Source organism: Panthera onca, chromosome C2, assembly GCF_046562875.1.
Source record: "Panthera onca isolate mPanOnc1 chromosome C2, mPanOnc1 haplotype 2, whole genome shotgun sequence".
NCBI classification, from domain to species: domain Eukaryota; kingdom Metazoa; phylum Chordata; class Mammalia; order Carnivora; family Felidae; genus Panthera; species Panthera onca.
The window spans coordinates 55,765,143-55,785,480 of record NC_138347.1 but is presented as its reverse complement, the minus strand read 5'-3'; the positions used below and the strand labels follow the sequence as shown (position 1 = coordinate 55,785,480).

Sequence of the window (20,338 nt, the reverse complement as noted above, 5' to 3'; positions counted from 1 at the left end):
CACTTGGACATACCTAGATGAAAACATTGCCTACGAAGGAAGACATCTATAAGAAAAACAGCTTAGATCCATAGTTCCCAAATCTTAGGATACATGAGACTCACCTGGGGAGCATTTTAAATGCAGACTCTTGGACACCATCCCAAGTAGTTTTGATGCTGTTGTTTGGGGTTGGGTCCTAGGAATCTGCATATTTCATTGTCCTCATGTGATTCTGATGCAGGGAGTTTAGGAACCCTACTCAGGCACAAGGTCAATCAGTGTCAAACATTTCCAGACAGTTCTGTGTGCCACGAGGGCTCCAGTAGCTCAAATACAGAAATATGAACTTAACAATGTTCCTTTGGATCATGTCAAAGAAAAGTCTTTGGGCATTCTCTTTTGCATTTTTCCTGGTCACATTTACAGGAACATCTCACCTCTGTGGCTCTTATCCCCCTCTCCCGTGTTTAAAATCTATAGGTTAACTGAAGGCAATAATTACTTTATCTACCAATTTACAAAATAAGCATTACCTAAAACCCTCTCCAACACTAACACAAGCCATTAAATCACATTCACCAGAGTTGTCTCACCAATGCGAATTTCTACAAAATCTTACCAGAAAAATAATTGGAAAGAAGAGTTGGCTGTGGTTCGTTAAGAATTTGACTATATGATGGAATGCTGGTTCGGAAAGAGTGGTTCGTTAAGAATTTGACCATATAACGGAATGCTGAAGTGAGAACAGAAGATGTATTGCTTGCAGGAGATTTTGGAAAAGGCTGCACTTGTCTAAGTAGAAAGGCTTCCTTACCCATCATCACCTTTGGCAGTCGATTAAGCAGATTGTCCATTTTAAAGCCATACTATGAAAATATTTATGCTCATCTCCTGATAGAGTTTGTTCAGAGCTTCCAGGACCAGGATTGGAAGGAGTTAGGGTCACCTGCCCACTGTGCCTAATCAGAAAACGCCAAATGTTCTAAAGGCAGCATTGCTCAGTCTGATCTGTTGCCATTCATCACGCAAGTGATGCCAAAATCTATGATCCTGAAGCAGGACTCAAAAAGTGAAACAAACCTTCATGGAATATAAGGTTTTTATGGAAACACTGAAAGATCAACTTTATATTTACAGCAAGCCAGCTCAGTCTTCTCAGGGATGATGTTTCTGTAACTTTTTGGCAAACACACATAAGAACTACCCAGGGAACAGTTGTATTGATTGGTCAGTCCTAGAGACACAGGAGGAAGACCTGGGAGCCAATGTGCCCCTGGTTGAATACTGTCCACCCAACTCATATTCTCCATCCCTGCCAGTCTTGACACTGAAAAATAATGGTCATGTCCTGCCAAATCTGAAGATATCTTGATGTCCTCTTAAATAAATTTCAACTCTATGATAACATAATTCCCTTGTTTCAGCCATGACTATGTTAGGGGTTAATATGGTGAAGCGGTAACAGCAGTAGGAAAGGCAGATAGAGAAAAGGTAAAACCACCTATGTTTTGTATCCTTGAGCAAATTTCCTTGAGGAGATCCATTCAACCAGACTCCAGACTGTTAGCAGAAGTCTTGTTGCTTGTAAGAAGTATTAAAGTTATTGATGGGGTGAAGTTACCTAAGTTGTAAAACGTAAAAATCTATTACCCACATGTAGTAAAATTTTTAAATATTTTTATTGTATTTTTCTGACTATATAGGTAAAAAATCAACAGGGTAGAAAAAAATTTTTCAATAATACATTTTGAAGACAATGCTATAGTCATTAGCACATTGGCTTTCAGTATTTGAGGTGCTGTAGTAGTCTTTAAAAAACCAAACCAACCAACCAACCAAGCAACCAACCAACAGAAAGCCTTTAATCAGGCAAGAAGATTTTGTTTCAGATCCAGAACTACGGGTGAGTTTTCAATTGCTTTTCTTATAGACTAGATATAAAAGCTTGCTCCTCGAAGCAAACACATACCATTTTATAGGCTGCTAAGTCTCATGCTCTTTCTTCTAAGGGGAAGGAGTACTTTATGTCACATCCTGTTTTGTAAATAAGACTCTACAATCCAAAATTCCAAGGAGAATGCAGCTGACAGCATGTTTCCTTGGGCTGAATATACTACTTTTGGCATCTGAATTCCCAGGGGAAGATAGCAGAGAGTGGGTCACACACCTCCCTAGAGCTGGTCACTTTTCTTAAGATAGTTGAGCATTTGGCTGAGCAAGGTTTGAAGGGTATGATTCTTAAGAATGACAAGGACTATTTCTGTATCAATTGAGAGTGTTTTACCAATTTAAAACAGGCTGAAGGGAACTGCCTAAGCTTGAAAGCCTTAAACAGTCTTTTCTAAGATCGACTAATATGGCAAAACCTTTACAGAGAAGAGGCTCATAAATTTTGATTCATACTGAAAACGACTTACTTAAAAGGAATCCTGGAATTTAGCATTCCAAAAAAATCAACCGGGCTCTCTAAAAAGGAGTACAGAATTTATCTAGCTGGTTTTTCCCCTTATATTAGAAATTGGTACCTGGTCTTCTCTCTAAGTGGGGGACAAAACCTGAAGATACTCAGGAGAAGACAGCTACTGTAGGATGTCCAGTGGTGAGGACGCAGCCTTCCGTCAGGGTCAGGCCAGAATCTTGTTTCTTTTTTGGCATAAGAAGTAGATATTTTCTCTAAAAACACACTTGCCTATATATTTAAACTTGTTTCTATACACATTACCCATGCTTTTCTTTGTTTATTTGTTTGTTTTGTTAATGAAATGCCAGGGAAATTTCTATGTTGAAATCTTCCGGGTTGTATTAATTTGTGCTAATGGTCCTGCTCGTGAACCATGATTTCTCAAATAAAAGACAATTGTTTCTCTTAAATATTTACGTCCCTTTCTGTCCTTGCTTTCTATAGGATGGATTTATCGACTTTCTAGAGTTTATTGCTGCTATAAATCTCGTTGTACGAGGAAAAATGGAGCAGAAATTAAAATGGTATTTTAAGCTGTATGATGCTGATGGAAACGGTTCTATTGACAAAAAGGAACTACTGAATATCTTCATGGTAAGTGAAGTGGTGAAGTAATCTTAGGACATTGTATAGTTAATGTAATTTTCCTTCCTGTGGAGCTGGTGACAACTATCTATGTGGTTGGTAAATTTTGGGATATACATTTGGAACTGTTGGAGCCATCCATGTAAGTTTCACTATGCTATCAATTACTGAGTGTGCACCTGCAAACCAGCATTATCTTGTCGGTGTTCAAACTCACAAATTTTAGCAGAGTATTGAGATGAAAAATGAATAAACGTGATGTTCTAAAACAACTTGTCTTTTTGTCTGCCTCGGTGCAGAAAGTTGTGCGAGGAGCAGCTGAAATACTGGATGGTTATATAGCAAGAGCTATGGACTAAGAACAAAGGTACCTGAGGACTAATCTTTCTGGGGGCTGGACTAAAGTATTTCTAAAAAGTACCTCAAGGATCTCAGGCCCTTTCCAGCTCTAAAGTTCAATGAGTCCCTTTATAAATCTCACCCCCTTCCACCAAGGAAGTGGAAATACTTATCATGGGATGACATGAAATGGATTCTAGAGTATAAGATGATTAAGTGGGACACTGTACCTAAATGAGAATGTGAAGTAAAATACACATTATGAATGCAATATACGGAATTTGTAATACAGAGTCAGAATTGGAATCAGAGGTCTTAGAAATGATCTGGTCCAAATTATTTCATTTATAGATGAAGGAGTTAAGTTACTGTGTTATAATACATAGTATAAATATTATCAAAAATGCAAAAAAAAATTAGTAGGTAGAACTACAATTATAATCAAACACCTCAATAAATGGACAAAGCTGTTAATACTTAAAACTGTTTAGCAAATGTAGAGTTAACGAACATATGGAAAGAATTCAAGAGTATGATAATACTAACATTGCTTTCACTTTAATCTCACAGATAATTCACAAAAAAGTACTAAGATACACTTTGTAACTGAACTTTGTAAGCATTAAAATTCAGAAATTCTGCATATATATTACATGTTACAACACAAAATTAGCAATCTAAAATATTCCCTAGAGAACGCCCAACCCCATGTAAATTTTAAAACATCCTCTTAAACATACTCAAATTTATTTTAAAAACATTAAATATACAATATAGCATACGAATATTGGGGGAATATCCAAACAGTATTCAAAGCAAGGGTTCATATCCTGGGATCTATGGATCTATGGCCTTCGGAAATCCTTAAAGACTATGACATTAAGGGCAACGTTTTTCCTGTATGATATTGATTTTGAGGGGAGGGAAAGGGTCATTGGATTCTCAAAAGAATTAGGAGGAACAATAGTATATGAATGTTTTTGTCCAAATCTTATGGAAATTTTTGCACAGATTTTTATTAGTTAAAATGTACAACTTATGTTAGTGAGTAAAGAAAAGAAATATTAAGCAGCTAACTGAGGTTTTCTTTAAAGTGTTTAGAAAGAGAACAAAAAGAAAAGAGGGAAACATAAAAGCACAGAGCAGAAATTCATTTAATAATTGACACTATTTGTCTCCAATTAAATTAATAAAGATTAACAACAATAAGGTGGAATTCTGGCAAGGGCACTCTAAGAAGAGTGCCCTTACACATTGTGGAGGGGGTATAAATGGAGATAACATTCCTGGAGATTTGGTAATCTGCATCAAGAGGCTAAACGTGTAGCTCCATTTTAGAGCCAACATTTTTGGTCAGGAAAACAATCATTAACATCATCAAAGATAAAGGTTCTATGATTTACATCACAGAGTCACGTAAAATACTAAAAATGAATGACCTAAAAAAGAAAACATTTTAAATAAATTGATGCAATGGAATATGTACTTATACAAAATGAGTGGCCTATATGGTGGCAAGTGAAAACAATCCAGTAAAGAATACATACTGTTTAATGTAAATTCTCTTGACACATGATAACAGGATGTTAAAATAAAATACAGCCCAGCCATCAAAAGATCCAAAGGAAGTACTAGATTATAGGCAAAACTTACAAAGGAAGTAGTTACATCTTAATTTCACTTCAAAGGCATAAAATGGTCAGGAGGATGTTTAAGAAGGGCTATTAGAGAGGATTTTCTTGGGTAAAGCCCTCAGGTCAATAGCATGGGGATTTAAGGAAACCACTGACGTTTGGGGAGCACAGTGTTCCAATATTTGAGTCTGAGAAATCTAATGAAACAGACCATGGCAGCAGAGTAGAGGGGTAAAGTTGAGGAAGAATCTTATGCTCAGAATATGTGGGGACGAAGGTTTTTTCATGGATCAGACATGGGGAGGAAGCTGACAGAGTTGCCTTGGATCTTGTCCAGCTGAGCCACTTGGAGAAGTGAGGGCATCTCAGAAGAGGAAGGAGCTGGAGGTAGAAGCAGAGAGTGAGTGACAACCAGGAGCACGTTGCACCCCTCCCCCAGGGGACATCTGGCTATGTTTGGAGACATTTTGGTCGTCAGCTGGGGAGTGGAGGAGTGCGTGTGTGGTGCTATTGCTATCTATTGTTTAGTGACCAGGACTGCTGTGAAACATTCTACAATGCACAGCACAATCCTGAACAGGAAAGAATTGTCTACTCTGAAATAGCAGTTGGGCAGACTAGAGCTTGTAGAAGGAGCCTTGAGGGGTCAGCTGGAATCAAAATGCACGATCCACGTCTAGGGATGTGTACGAGAGTGTCAGTAATAAAAGGGAGGCATGGTCTCAAAGAGGGGACTTTAAACATCTGTCATCCAGAGAGCTCTGACACTAGATAACCGGGAGTGAGGGTGCCTGCCAAGTCAGACTGTCCTGTTCCCCCTTCTCTCCTACCTCCTCCCCTCCCACTCAGAGAGTGGTCAGAAATGGGCTGAGCAAAATGGAGGAGAAAGTGCAGATATGCTAAATGAGGGAAGAAAGAAGGAAACAAACCATGCCTCCCTGCCCATCCCCCCACCATGCTTCTCCTGTACCAAGAGGGAAAACACAGGGCACATTGAGGACTCCCTCCAAAAGTATCCCTTCAGGCCTCATCACCCTTCCAATCAATCCTTCAGTCTCACTTCTATTTCCCAGAGATGGGTCACAGACAAATCCTAGATATTTCATAATCTTTTATTATGACTTCTACATGTGGTCTCGTATCCCTTCCGCTGTGGGAGTACTGGATGCCTAGACAAACTTTTAGGCTTTTGGGACCTCTGCCAAGACACTGAGAAACCCTAAAAATATTTATCTAATTGGATGCTATATGTATGTAACCATTATTCTAAGCATTACCCTCTATCTAACTGTGAGACCTCACTAGCCGAGGCCAGGAGTGGTGCTGTACTGCTGTTTGCTGGGACTAATCCCAAATTAAGCATTGATAATGCTTGCAAAGCAGCGGAAGAGATAGTCCTATTTCAGACCAGGCCCTCAATTAAAATATGATGCCAGTGGTTCTTCTAAAGATCCCTTTATGTTCACTCAAGGTAGTTATGTTCAAATTCCCAGATAACTAACTTTTTCTTTCTCTCTCTCTCTCTCTCTCTCTCTTCCATTTTATTATGAATTTCCACATCAAATATTCGTCGCTTAATTTAATCACTTGGCAGTGGGGGAGAGGGAAAGAGTGGCTAAATTTTCCCTCTAGGGAAGCTGGAAATGTCATTTTCCCTGGGTTCCCTGACAGCCTTTATGATGAAAAGGTGCTGGCAGGGTGTGAGAGAAATTCAGTGTCCTTCCAAGGCATACAGATCTGTCTTCCCAGTCAATCATTCTAGAAAAGGGCAAAAAGGACCAGAGGTGCCAGTGTCAGAAGCTGGAGGAGAAGCCTTAGATGCTTACAGAATATCTTTTTATGTTCTTCTATAAGATTAATGATGATTGGTCTGAAGTTGAGAACATTGTTTTCTGCATCCAGAATTCTTATGACAGTGGCCACTTCAATGTTTTTCCCTATAAGCTTTTTGTATCCTTTGCTACCTAATATGTTGAATAGATCCCTTTGTGCTGTATAATATCAAACTTCAGTTTGTATTCAGTTAATTAAATTTCTAAGCCTCATTACCCAGAACTGACATATAATATTTTTATTTATTTTTACCAACTAGAACAGGTTGGACAACAAATATGACATGAACATATCCCAAAATTGTGTCAAATTGGGGTAGAAATGTCACAAAATGTATTTGCTTCCAGCAAAGTTGAACTCAGTGATTTGATTTCTTTTTGCAGGCTGTGCAAGCCCTCAATGGCCAACAAACTCTGAGTCCTGAAGAATTTACCAACCTGGTGTTTCATAAGATCGATAAAAACAATGATGGTAAGGCAATTTTACTCTCCTCGGGCTCACTTTTTTTTTTTTTTTTTTTACAAAGTAGGAGATGGTGGGGTGAGTTGGAATGTCATTTAGGCAAAAGCATGAACCTTTCAAGAAAACCCTAGCTGGGCTTCATAACTTGCCCAGTCCAGTGTTCTCCAGTCAGTACAATTCATTGATTAAATGTCTATTGACTACGTATAATCAGTTCATGGTGCTTGACATTTTGGGATATATGAACAAGAGTAAAGGGAGATACAAGGAAAGAAAAGTGGGAGAATATGATATGAAGGACTCTGCTGTTTACTCTGGGATATGTTCTAGTAATTATTCCTTTCTACTGGAGGTGTTTCATCAACTTGCAAACAAACTCATTTCCCATACTACAAAAATCATTTCTTCAATTGTGTGATTTTCTTCTATCAGATTTTTTCCTTTCCTGTGATGACACATTTCTGGGAAGAGTTGTGTGTACATGCCTTCATTTCTGTTCTTTGTACCTTTTCTACATTTCCACTGTTTCTGCTCATTTCTCCATCTGCTATCGCTACCCTAAAATCTGGGTTCCTCTTCAGCTCTGAGAAGGTGCACTTCTTCTTCAGAGGCTGAGTGAAATGGAAGACACAGGCATTCCAGGAGGAGGGGGAGTGCTTACACCAAATGACATTGATCTCAGTAAACTGGTAGGGGAGCATATTGATTGGAGATTGAGGCGGCATAGCTAAGGATGTTCCTTGAAAACAGAGAGTTTGACATGGTGGAAAATATGATGTTACTAAGTGATTTAAGGGGGAAAAGGAGGATAGATATGAGGCACTGGGACTCTAGCCATGGTTGTCATCAATCCAAAGTAATTTTTTTCCACAGGACCAACATGCCCGCCATGGGTCACTTCCTATAATGGACACTAGAGGGCAGTAGACACCCATGTTGTGTGTGGCAGTTTGCACTGGTCTACTGTGTCTGGCAGGATGCGATGGCGAGTAGGGTGGAAGGGAGTTTAAATGAAATCGCCATTATGAATGAGCCCAACAACTGGACGAGAGTATAATTCTCAGAAAGATACTTTGGAAATGTATCAGTAGCATCAATGTCCCTCATAAGGACCCAGTCCTAGTCTGCCTCACCTCAATTTCAAGTCAGTATGCTCATTTTCTAGTTTACCAAGATCAGAGCCATTTGGTTGTAACTACTCATATTTGGGTCTATATAGATGAAGGATAAAATAAGTCAGTTCATGTGAAAGCTTGTAAAAAACAGATTCAGACTAACCAGAGTTGACAAGGAAACTAAGTGAAGGTAGAAAAGGACCAGAGAAATAGAGAGTGGAAGATCTTAAGAGGCCAGTGAAAACCTTATATGGAATATGCAACTGAACATCCTGATCACCAAACAGGTAAAATGCTGTAGGTTTGTTCTGTTTTAATTTTTAATCTCAGAGGTGAGGGGGTATAGTAGGGGTTGGCATAGAGATGATAAACCATTTCAGCCTGGGGCCGAAATTGTTGACCGAAGGACGAGGGTCCTGGAAGGAGATAGGACACTGTGAATGTTTAAGACTTAGTAATACAATGAATTTCAAAAGGGCAGGTCATGAATGTTGAAAATATGTCTGAATCCTGCTTCTAGTGGTGGAAGCCAGGGAATAGGAAAGGTGACCTCTCCTGGAGAAGTATGAGGGTTGTGGTATCCTTAAGAAGGGTCTTGGTTTCTTATTAGTTTGAGGGAACAAATAATGTGTTCCAGAAAACAAGAAAATGATTCAGGACTCTTTATTTATTACCTAAGCAGTTTCTTAAAAAACAAAGTATAAGTTATCAGTAAAATGGGGGATGTTATGGCAAGAGCCTAGAAAAAGAAAGATGGAGGTGAAGGATGCAAATCTGGAAAAGTAGAGGTGTTTTCTTGGGCAATAACTGAGGTTATCTGCAGTCGGGGAAATGGACTCTTTGACCTAGAAGAATATGTCAAAAGAGAGATAATACATTATGGTTTCTGGAATAGCTTATAAAACTAATCACACAAATCATTTCCTCTCATAACAACTTGTATTTAAGGGGAAAAAACATATATTATTGCCTTTTACAATAAAGATATTAAATAAACAGGCTACATTTTGGAAGAACAATGAACCACTGTTTCTTGGCAAATGCATATACAGGACTGAAACTGATAAAATTTTCTTTCATATGCAAATTATTGGAGGTTGTTGCATCATCTCATCAAGAGACAGCTGGGTCATTCCCTATGTCAAGAAAAGGAGGCTAAAATTGTACTGTTGGAGAAAGACAGCCCAGAGCACCAGAAGGCAAGGAAGAGAATGTAATGAAGACATAGAAGGTTGATATTTGTGGAAGCGTAAAAGGATTTTGCCAGTATTTGACAGAGGAAAATAAAGTGTTTTATTCACACATAAAAGGAGAGTAAGCACCACGGGGGAGATTATCTATTCTTGTTTGTGCAAACCTAAGTATATATACCTCAAATAAGAGTTTTTAAAATTGTTTATTGTCATCGTTATCAAAACATCATTGTTGGTAGAAGAGGGTCAATCAAGTATATCAGAATAATGTTGACTATGTGCCGACATATATTTTCTTTAATTTTTCAAAAGGAAAAGCAAGTACGCTATTGTTATCTGATAATCCAGTGAATGTTGAAACTGAAGATCACAACACACCAAGATACAAGCAAAAAAACCTTCAAGAACATGAATGAAAATCCCAGTTTGACTGCAAATTGATTACAGAAGAATAACTGACATCAAATCTATTGGGACAGAAAAACACACAACAGCCATGAAGTATTCTATACATCATTATCATCATGGTAGTTAGCAAATCGGAGGCAGAAGATTAATCAAAATAGAGGCATAGGATAAATACCAAGAAAATAAAAAGATGAGAATCTACAAACTCCATGAGGGCAAGAACTATCTCTGTTTTATGTACTTTGGTAGGTCTTGCGTGCTCATACTTCCTGGCACACAATAGGTGCTCTATGAATAGTTGTGAAATGAATGAATGTCTGGTAAGAAGATGTCATGCAAAAAGCACAGGAAGAAATAAAGAAGAAACAAACACAGCATGCATTGCTATCTTCCTATAGGAAGAGAGTTGTCTAGACTATTTTGGAAATTAACATATATGTGCATATGCGTTGCTACTTCAAAAAATATAAATGCAACTGACTAAGAGAAGTTAATTACCAATGGAAAGTGAAACTGGGGGCCAGAAAGAGGTTACAGGGGATTCTTTCATTTCATTGAACTTTTTGTATTGTTTAAATTTATATCATGAGCATGTATTATTATAATAATTCAACAAGCTGTTTTTATTTTTATATTACAAATAAAAGCATCAGGAAGGAAAACTTGAAAAGAATCACAAAGACAGAAAATTGAAGCTCAACATTCAATATTATTGAAGAATGAACAGGCAGGACAGCAAGACTAAGTCAGAATAAATGATTAAGCATGGAATTCTGCACCCTTTCCTGCAGGAAGAATGGCAATCCGCATTCTACCATGTGCTGCTTAGGAGTCGTTCTTGACATGATTTAGGAAGATTTATAGATGCTGTTCACAACATCAAGTGCAGAAAGTGTACCAGGCAAGTTTAACATAGCGCCAAATAGCACAGGGGCAGGGGAGACTTTAAAGCGTTCGTAATAATCAACCATGAAAGTGAAAAGAGACAGAACAAGGCCAAAGAGGAAACGAAAGAGGTGATTATTGGGTTGATACTTGAGGTAACAGAAAACAGGAAGACATCTTATTGAGCAATTAACCAGAAGGACCAATGTTTTCGACTGGCACATTGTGGAAAGCCATGAGAGACGCAGAGACTCAAACTGGAAACGGAACTACCGGGAGATAAGAGGGAATCAGGTTTTCTCATAGAAAAGAAGAAACTGCTGCACTTAACTCTGCTATAAAATGCTGCTAAATGCCTCTAGTGCCACCTTGCTAATGAATACAAAACTGTGTCGTTTAACGTCTTCACTGGCATCAGCCCTTGAAAATCTGGCTATTCTCATCTCCTGAGACTCCCATTCCCATCTTAGCTAATTTCCCAGCCCCACCACGATTTTTCGTCAAGTTCTAATTTAAAAGAATTGAAAAAAAAAAAGGGTTTTACATGGGCTGGTTTCTTTCAATATCAGCTGACTTCTTTAGAGCAAAAATGCTAACGTGTGCATGCACTGTAAATTTTGGCTTTCTTTGGGGGTGGGGATAGGAGGTCATTTTTTGTTTTGTTATGAAAGATAATATAAGACATTAATGCAAATAAATACAGGACCCAGGAATATCAATAAGATAACCACTCTGCAAAAACAAGACTAAGGAAAATATTCATCATCAATGAAGCTGCTGAAATTGGTAGTGAGTGATGGAAAAGCATTGACCTTCAGGGTCCCCAGGAGGAGAAAATGTGTCCCCCAACTCAACAAACTACTAAATAATGTAATGTAGACATATATTATAAGTATATGTATACTTCAACATGCAAAAATAAAATTGTGTACTTGCTGAATTATGCCCTATAAATATTGAAATGTATTTTTAAATATAAAACAAAATAATAAAAACTCAAAAAATTGTTTTAGATCCTTCTGAGTCCTGTGATCTCCTGCTCAGTCACCTCTTACTGGCTTTGCCTCTTTGCTGGTAGATTTTTTGAGGGGAAGCTTCTGGACCCACATAGGCAATCCTTTCTAGAGAGATTCAGAAACCATCCTTTTATTTTCTTTGGGCATAAATCCTCAGACAAATTAAAGAGGATTGGGAAGCTATGTTTAAGAACATCAGATAAAGAAAAGCAGTTTGTCAGCATGTTTTCTGAGCCCCTCCCACATTCCAGCAGCTCAGTCACCAGCGGTGTGGTGGAGGAAATGGCAATTGTAGCTGGGGCTTAATAAATATCTGATGAAAAATGAATGAATGTTAATTACTGGGGGGAAAGGGTGAGGAAAATTTCAAAGTACTTTAGATAGAAATAGTAAACATAAGTTGCTATAGGTAGAAGTTGGCTTCATTTCCAAAAGAAATTTTTTATGGTAAGTGGTTAGGTAACGTGAAAAAAAATGAATATGCAGAGGTCACACATGTTTTGAAAAAAGTAAAAAAAGCATCACGGAAGAGTTCCATCTTCTAAGTTGCTAAGAGAGTAGAACTTAAAAGTTCTCATCACAGGAAAAAAAGTACAAAGTGCAACTGTGTGAGGTGATGGATGTTTAAACTTAAGGTGAGGATTTCATAATATTATATGTATCAAGTCATTATGTTGTATGCTCTAAATTGACACAATGTTATATATCAATTATATCTCAATTAAAAGAGTTTTTTTTTAAGAAACTCCATCTTTTATTTCTTTTCCACAACAGTAAGTAATCTGAGTTGCTTTTCACCTGACATGATGTCTATACCCTCCACACCCTCAGACATGGCTCTTTCCACCAGCAGTGGTGACAATGGACAAGTGTTATAACTGAGCGATCAAAACCCACTTCACTTGGGGCACCTGGGTGGCTCAGTGGGTTGTCTGCCTCTTGATTTTGGCTCAGGTCGTGATCTCCTGGTTCCTGGGATCAAGTCCTGCTTTGGGCTCTGCATGGAGCTCTGACAGCATGGAGCTTGCTTGAGATTCTGTCTTTCCTCTCTCTCTGCCCCCTCCCCACCTCTCAAAATAAATGAACATTAAAAAAACAAAAACAAAAACACTTCACTACCCCATCCCCACTCTCACTTCTCTTGCTTCTGCTAAGCCCCTAGAAATTGAAAAAAAAAAAAAATTGCACTGGTAATTTAGCAGCTGTGATTTCCCTTTGCCAAAAACGGGGTTGTTTTGTTGTTGTTATTTATGGTTCCCATGACTCACCGCTCTGCACCCATGTGACCCTCCCCAGCCACACACTATGACTCCTTATTTTCAGTTTTCTCTACTTAACTTTGGTTTATTCCATGGCTATACTTTACCTGTGAGACATAGATGACTCCCTTCCTACCCTGTGGGTTTTGCAGAAATTTCTTTGGCATGAGGAAAACATAAGGAACAAAGATTCAATTTCCCTGTAAAAGACGTGTTTTAGAATTTTGCCATTAAGACCAAAAGGTATCTTATGAGAATGTGATAATTCATCCTTATTTATATTTGATTCACTATTGTGGTATTTTGGATATTTGACTTTGTCCACTATAAAGTACAGGTACCGTGTAACATCTAACTTCAGTTCCTGCTGCCTTTCTGCCTCAGGTACCCATTCTCTATTTACCAAATGTTCTTGATTTGTCTTTGACTGGCCTTCTACCTAGCCACAAACCCGATTTGATACAATATCTTTGAGATCAAGAACTACATCTCTACCCCTCAACTTTAATGCACTCATGTGTAGTCAAATCCCAGCAGACTTGAAGCCTAGGGTGGCTGGTGGTCTGCTGAGGCCAAAGGAAAGACCCAAAGACACAATATTATATGTCAATTATATCTCTATGAAAAAAATTTTTTTAAAGAAATTCCATCTTTTCTCTCTTTTCCACACCAGTAACCTATATTGCTTTATTGGGGGAGCTGACATACAGGGAGGCCAGGAGCGGCCAATTGGACAGAGCAGCTGCTGCTGGCATCTATGTGCAGCAAGTTTTATATCCTAGCAACTCAACCCAGGAACTATCAGAGGCCCTTCTCCTTTCATGGACAGCACTTCCAAGGAAATCAAGGTCTGCCACCCAGACACTCTTTGTTATAAGGGAGACACTCCAGGTTGGCCAGCCTCAGAGCCCCTGACCTTGAACAGCAAACAACACTTTTCACTGCACGTTCTGCTTGATGGGAATGCAGAGGGAGGACAGGATCTCTATATTTCAAGATAGCGATTAACAGGGGCATGAGGGTTATGCTTGCATAAATTAGGTATCCAGCGTGTAACATTAAATTTATAATTATAGTCCAAATGAGTCAACAGAGAACCCCTCCCATCTCCCCCAAAATGTTGAAAAGTTGTCTCTTAGGGTGAGGGTAGGGGCAAAACAGGGTGGCCAGGGCACACAGTTCTATGGTGATGGTTTGATAACACTGGACAGACCAGCACGAGACTTTGGCTTATGCCGAAGTGATGAAATTAGGAACCAAAAATCTGAAAAGAAACCTGCTGACCAATAATTGTATGTGGAATGAATAAATGTTTACCCTTCCTCACAGCTGTGGACGGTCCCTGCAATTATTTCCTCAGAGAGAAGAATTTTGAAAATAGCCTTGCACACAGTCATTTCCTCCTGATCTTAGAAATCTGCAGTATCCATACTCCTATCACTTGGTCATATCTTCATGATTAAAGGTCAAATAATCAATACCGTGTAGAGACATACCCATGTATGTGAACATAGGTGCATCGCTGATGATTCTCAACTTAAAAATAGATTGTATTTGTCATCTTGATTTTCAATGGCAATCCTACCATTGAATGCTTTGCTATATAAGGATATTCGAAGACTTTAGAGTCTGGTCAAGGTGAAAGGATATCAGAAGAATATCAATAAAAATATCAGGGAATATATTGTATATACCAGTGATTGGTATGGACAAAGCCTCTTGTTAATTGTTCATTTATTATTTTCTAGGAGAACTGACTTTAGAAGAATTTATCAATGGCACGGAAGAAGATCAGGATCTTCTGGAGATTGTTTCCAAAAGCTTTGATTTTTCCAGTGTTCAGAAAATAATCTATGATGGGAATCAGCCAGACACAGAAGGGAGGTTTCCTTCAAACCTTGTGACAAGGCTGATCTAGGGAAGGTGGGAATAAAGTGGCTGGGAGAATGCCTTTTCTGACTTTCAGTGGAGGCAAAACTTCCAGTGGAGAAGAAATGAAATTCTCCCATGTACATGCTATTGATTTCATTATATTTGAATATATATTCAATTATATATTATAATTGGTATCAGCCTGTGAATATATCACTTAAGTCCCTTGGAGATGTCCATAAAGATTGTAGACGGAAGAATTGTTGCTTTTCTGTTTATACATTAGTACTCTCTCTGAAGGTTAGAACATGATGATTAGACTGAAGGATGGTCTCCATATCAGTTCAAAATAGAACTTGTGTACATTTCCTTCCACACCTAAATTAATCCGCCTCTTGAAATAGAACTGGATTATTTGGGCAGTGTCTCTATAGTTTAACATTCTTCTTAAACAGACTTTTGGCAAATGTGTTTGCTGCCTCTTGGCTCCTGTTGGATTTGTGTATTATAAATGACCAAGTTCTGGTCTATGGAGAAACTTTTATTCTGCCCTTTTTTCTTATTCCTTACCCTGAATCCTATCTTGAATCAGTAATAATGCTCTGTTCCAAAAGAAAAGTCTTAAGCTATGTAGCAAAAGGAGAAAATTTCAGACTGGGCAATGAGAACGTTTCCACTGATTTGCTATAAATCTGGGTCCAGTTGTGCATGAAAATGCAATGCATCATCTGTAATTATTATGCCAGTTGGGGGTTTGATCAGAACAGCAGACAGCCAGGCTATGCAACAACAAGCACTTGACATTTTAAACGGTCCTGACATTATAGCTCTGACATTTCATTTTTTATATCCTTTCCAAAAAATGAAATGATGAATGAGATTTCTTGATGGATTAGAACTTTTTAAATTTTGGGTTCTATATCACAGGCCCATTGGTACATCTGTCAGTGCAAGACTTTCTCATGGAACCACAGTGGAGGCTGAAGACCAGATGTGAGCTGTCTTTTTTTCAAGACCTTCTTAATGATGCTTTCGTATTCAGATTTGAGTTAAAAACACACATCTAAAACAAGGACAGACTTGGATGTCCCTGTCTCAATGTTACAGATGTGGATAAAAGTATCAATAGAGGTATAGATGAGACAGTAGAGATGAAAAAGAAATGGAGGTAGAGAATTTATAGATGAATGTATAGACAAACAGGTAGATGAAGATAGTATAGATGGACATAGAAATAAGTCTATGGTTTTCGAAAAGATTTTGAAGAGATTCACAAAGAAGTGCACACTATAATATAAAATATGTTGAGATAAAATTATTGTCGATAAAGTAAGAAGAATTAGCCGTAATGACACAAAGTTCTACTCATGTGCCAAAAGTGGGCTAGCCGTTGGACTCTGAGCTTCCTGGCAATAGAAGTGAAAAGGGAAGCATCATTACAGTCTTGCCCCAGCAACAGTCCTACCCTAACAGTGGCAATTGATTGCATTTCCCCTTATCTTCCTTCCCCCTACCTAGTGTCCTTTCCACAGAAAGCAGGGCCCCAGCTTTCCCTTCCAACCTTCTATGTTCTAATGACTCCAGCCTCTTCCCTTTATTCTTCCAACCTAGAAGGGTGGCTGCTTCCTGTCATTTCTGTGTTACTACTTCACTTTTTCAGTCCTCCAGTGTCTTTTCCACTAGTCCCTTATATTCGTGCTGTTAAAATAATCAGTGTGATTTCTGTTTCCCTGACTGGAGCTTGCCTGGTTCTGCACCCTGACTGACTGAAGGGTCAGTGTTCATTCAGGTGGACAACCCACCCCCTCCTTTCTTTGCAGGCACTGATACTTGCTCTAGAACTGTGCTGCGTGGGCTTATTTAATCCTAAAAGGCAGCGATTGGGGCTGTTATCCCCACTTCATGTCTGGCAGCTGAGACTCAAGGGGTTTAGCTTGCCCAGAGTTACTGCCTGGTAGTGTCCCTCTAGCGCCACCAATGGGCTGAACTTAACAGGGAAACGGCCAGCAATGTAGTGAGTAGGACACCAGCCTAGCATACAGAGTGAAATATGGAAGAATGAAGTTGGAGCCAAGCGTGTATAGCTTAATTGTCAGCACATTTGTGATAGGTGGTGTGAGAGCCAAGTAGACACTTTAAGAACTCCTCATCAGCCACAGGTCCCATACTCAGGGCATCCAAGCTCTGCTCCATCACAGGTCCCACCTTGCACTTTATGCTTTGAACCCTGTGATCCTCATCTGGCTTCCCCAGACTCCAGTCACCCTGTTGCCTCTTACCTGGATCCTCCTCCACCTGTCACCCCCTTTGGAATCATGACTGGTCTGTCTAGTTTACCCAGGTTAGCTTTCAGTGTTTCCCTGGATGCTGCCTCTCAGATTTTGAATCTCTGTTCCATGCACTTTACCCGATGCTCATGCTATGTCCTCCCAAGTGGACCCCAGGGCTTAGGTGGAGAGATGACAGTGGTACCCCCTTCCCTTTCCAAGGCATAGCTTTATCTGTAAGAAGGGCAGGCTGCCCCACATAGCACACCTTTGTCAGCTTCTTAGGAAAAAGGGTTAGTGGGTACAGAGAATGTGAAGATAGTAGTTGCTTGTCATAAGAAAACAGATGATAAAATAGTATCTACTTTATAGTTTTGCTGAGGGCTGTGCTAAGAAGGGGGAAAGCCTGAAATTCAGGTACAAAGGTATTTAGGTTAATTCAAGGTTAGGTGCGATAGGAAAAAAGAAAAGAGCTCAAAAAAACAGAACCACTTCCTTTCCTTCAAGTCTCCATCTCTCAAGGTCAGTCTCCCCAAAGTCATGTTCCTTCTCCATGCTTTCCTCTGCAGCTTATCGTCATGAGCCTTGTCCAGGAAATAGTCCTAATCTACATACGAAGTCATGTTATTTTAACGAACTGAATATTTTAAACTAAATTTCTTCTTCCTTCAGATGATAAGCTTTAAGCAGAGCCTACTGCCCCATGATTTTTTTTTAATTGTGCAGATACTTTTTTTTTTTGTATTTAATTAGAATTCCATGTGTTTCTCCCCAGTGATTTTACAGTAAAATTTCAAGTAAGGGATTTTATGACAAGTAGGGCCTAGTGTGTGAAGAACCTCAACAACTTTAGTTAATGTCTGAGACTCTCACTCCCATTTACCAAAGGGCAGTGGTCCAATCAGAATTATAACCATCTACTGCTCCTACAATGCCTTGATGCTTTGAAGGAAAGGCACTATTTTAAAAAGAGACAAAGATGGAAGGTATTAAAATATTTGATAATCTTAACCTTATGAAAAAGATTTCCCCCCCCCCCCCTTAAAAAGAGACTAAAATCATATTACATCTCTCTGTAGATTTGAAGATACATCAGGAAGATGGCCTGCTTCTTTGGTCCAAAATCTTGAGACAAAAAAGGAAGAGAAAGTCCAAAAGAGATGAATGGCAGCTGGTCCAAGATAAGAACAAGCTCTAGTGTGATTTCTCTCCCTTCTCCTCATGTCAGTGGCTGGTGACCAGCTGCTGCTTCAATTAAGCCTTGGCTCTTTCTGGCAGGGACACAGAATATTCCACCTAGAGAAATGTCTGCTGACACAAAACTGCATGTAGATCACAAGGGTAGGTAGTGGGGGCAGGAGAATGGTTTAAGTGGGGCAAATACTTCTTTCATTTTTCTTTCCAAAATGGGTTGGCCCAAAGGTAATGGGGAAATAAATGAGAAAAATGTTTTGTTTAAAATTAAATATATGACTGAGAGGCAAATGAAGAGGCCTAAAGGAAGGGTTCGTGCATTAAAGAAACAACAGGAGTGCTGGAGATAGCCAGCCCGCTCTGCCTACCTCCCACCCCCATTTATATTAGAATAATCTTTAAACATGAAAATGAAATACAGAAGAGTCCTGACATTTAAAACCAAGCTAGGGCCTTATTCTGGCTGAAGAAATGTAAAATCATTAGAACTGTGTGGACAGGGAATAGCTTTTTTAATACTTAGAGTTTGTTTCTGGGGACAGCTGTAGGTAAGCAAAATTGGACATTCAAATTAAACCTGGGAATACCAAGTTTTATCGGCAGGATGACTGACATTGAGAAAAATATTCAGGGAGGCAGAATTGCTTGATGGAGAGACCATGAACTGAGACCACATGTGGATTCCTGGGACCTCCAACAAGCCATGTACCTCTCTAGGTCTTGGCCTCCACAGCTATCCAAGGAGGGGACCAATCTCTGAGGTCCCTTCCACCTCTGTTTTTTTAATGATTCCACAAAACCTTCACAATGTGGGGAATAACACCTCAGTACCTCAAACAAGATTATTAGTTAGTTAGAAACAAAGGAAAGAATTGTTTGTATTGCTTGTATTTGATACAAATTGAATGAAGCTCAGATTTTTTTTTTTCTACTCATGGCCAGTGAGTTTCAGGTTGCTACCTATAGGCTCTATGTTGTCTCCTGTTATTACTTGTTGTCCCTACCCCTTATTCTGAGTGGTTCTACCTTATTCTAGGTAGGCTAGTGATAGGCTGCCTACGTAGAAGTCACCTGAAAGTCTTTTTCAAAATAAAAAAAATGTATATTCCTGATGCCCCTGGTGATTCTAATGCATGACCCAGTATGAAAACCATAGCTGTTGTCATCTCTATGAGAGACCCCTCTCTATGATCACTCTGAAAGGCCAGTATCCATCTATATCCTTTCTCCTAGCATTGACATTTTGAGTTCCTTACAGTTACACAGTCAGGCATGATTCATTTGTAAGATATAGCAAAAAGGTCACAGACTTGCATGCCTGCACACTAATTTAAATCCTGCCTCCAACACTCACTCACGGTGCTACCCTTGATAAATCATTTACTCGAGTAAGTCTGAGTTTCCACACGACATGACATGAGATAACACACGTGAGCACCCAGCACAGTGCCTGGCATGTTACATACTTAGTACATGTTTGTTCCTCTAACCTTTAAAATTCTTAAAGGTTTAGGTACATGGAGCTAAGGTTACTCCTTAGGGCCTAGTTTCCATTCTGACATAGAGGAAGGCTACATTCTTATCCCAGACACTTCACTCTCTCGGTGCTCAAGTCACGTTTAGTTGGCCCTTCTAATGAGGTCTGAGAAAACAATCATCTAAACTATTATCTCTGAATGGGTGAAATCGTTAAAGTGCCCACAGGGAATGGACTCTCAAACTGTCAGTTATACAGACCTTTAAGATTTTCCCCATGCCCTTAACATGACAATGAGCCCTTATCCATTTTCAGGCAAAAATCCTATAATTAGACTGTACCCTTGGTCTCTGCTC

General features: G+C 39.1%; 1 protein-coding gene across 1 annotated transcript in view; it reads left to right on the top strand.

Moving 5' to 3' along the window:
* The window catches only part of GUCA1C (guanylate cyclase activator 1C), a 32,579-nt gene extending 16,279 nt beyond the window's left edge, over positions 1–16,300 (top strand). Inside the window, exons 2-4 of the mRNA XM_060637965.2 lie at positions 2,888–3,037; positions 7,218–7,305; positions 14,921–16,300. Coding sequence (XP_060493948.2) covers positions 2,888–3,037; positions 7,218–7,305; positions 14,921–15,090 — 408 coding nt within the window. The 3' untranslated portion in view covers positions 15,091–16,300. The remainder of the gene's footprint in view (positions 1–2,887; positions 3,038–7,217; positions 7,306–14,920) is intronic.
* The last annotated feature ends 4,038 nt before the right edge of the window (positions 16,301–20,338 follow it).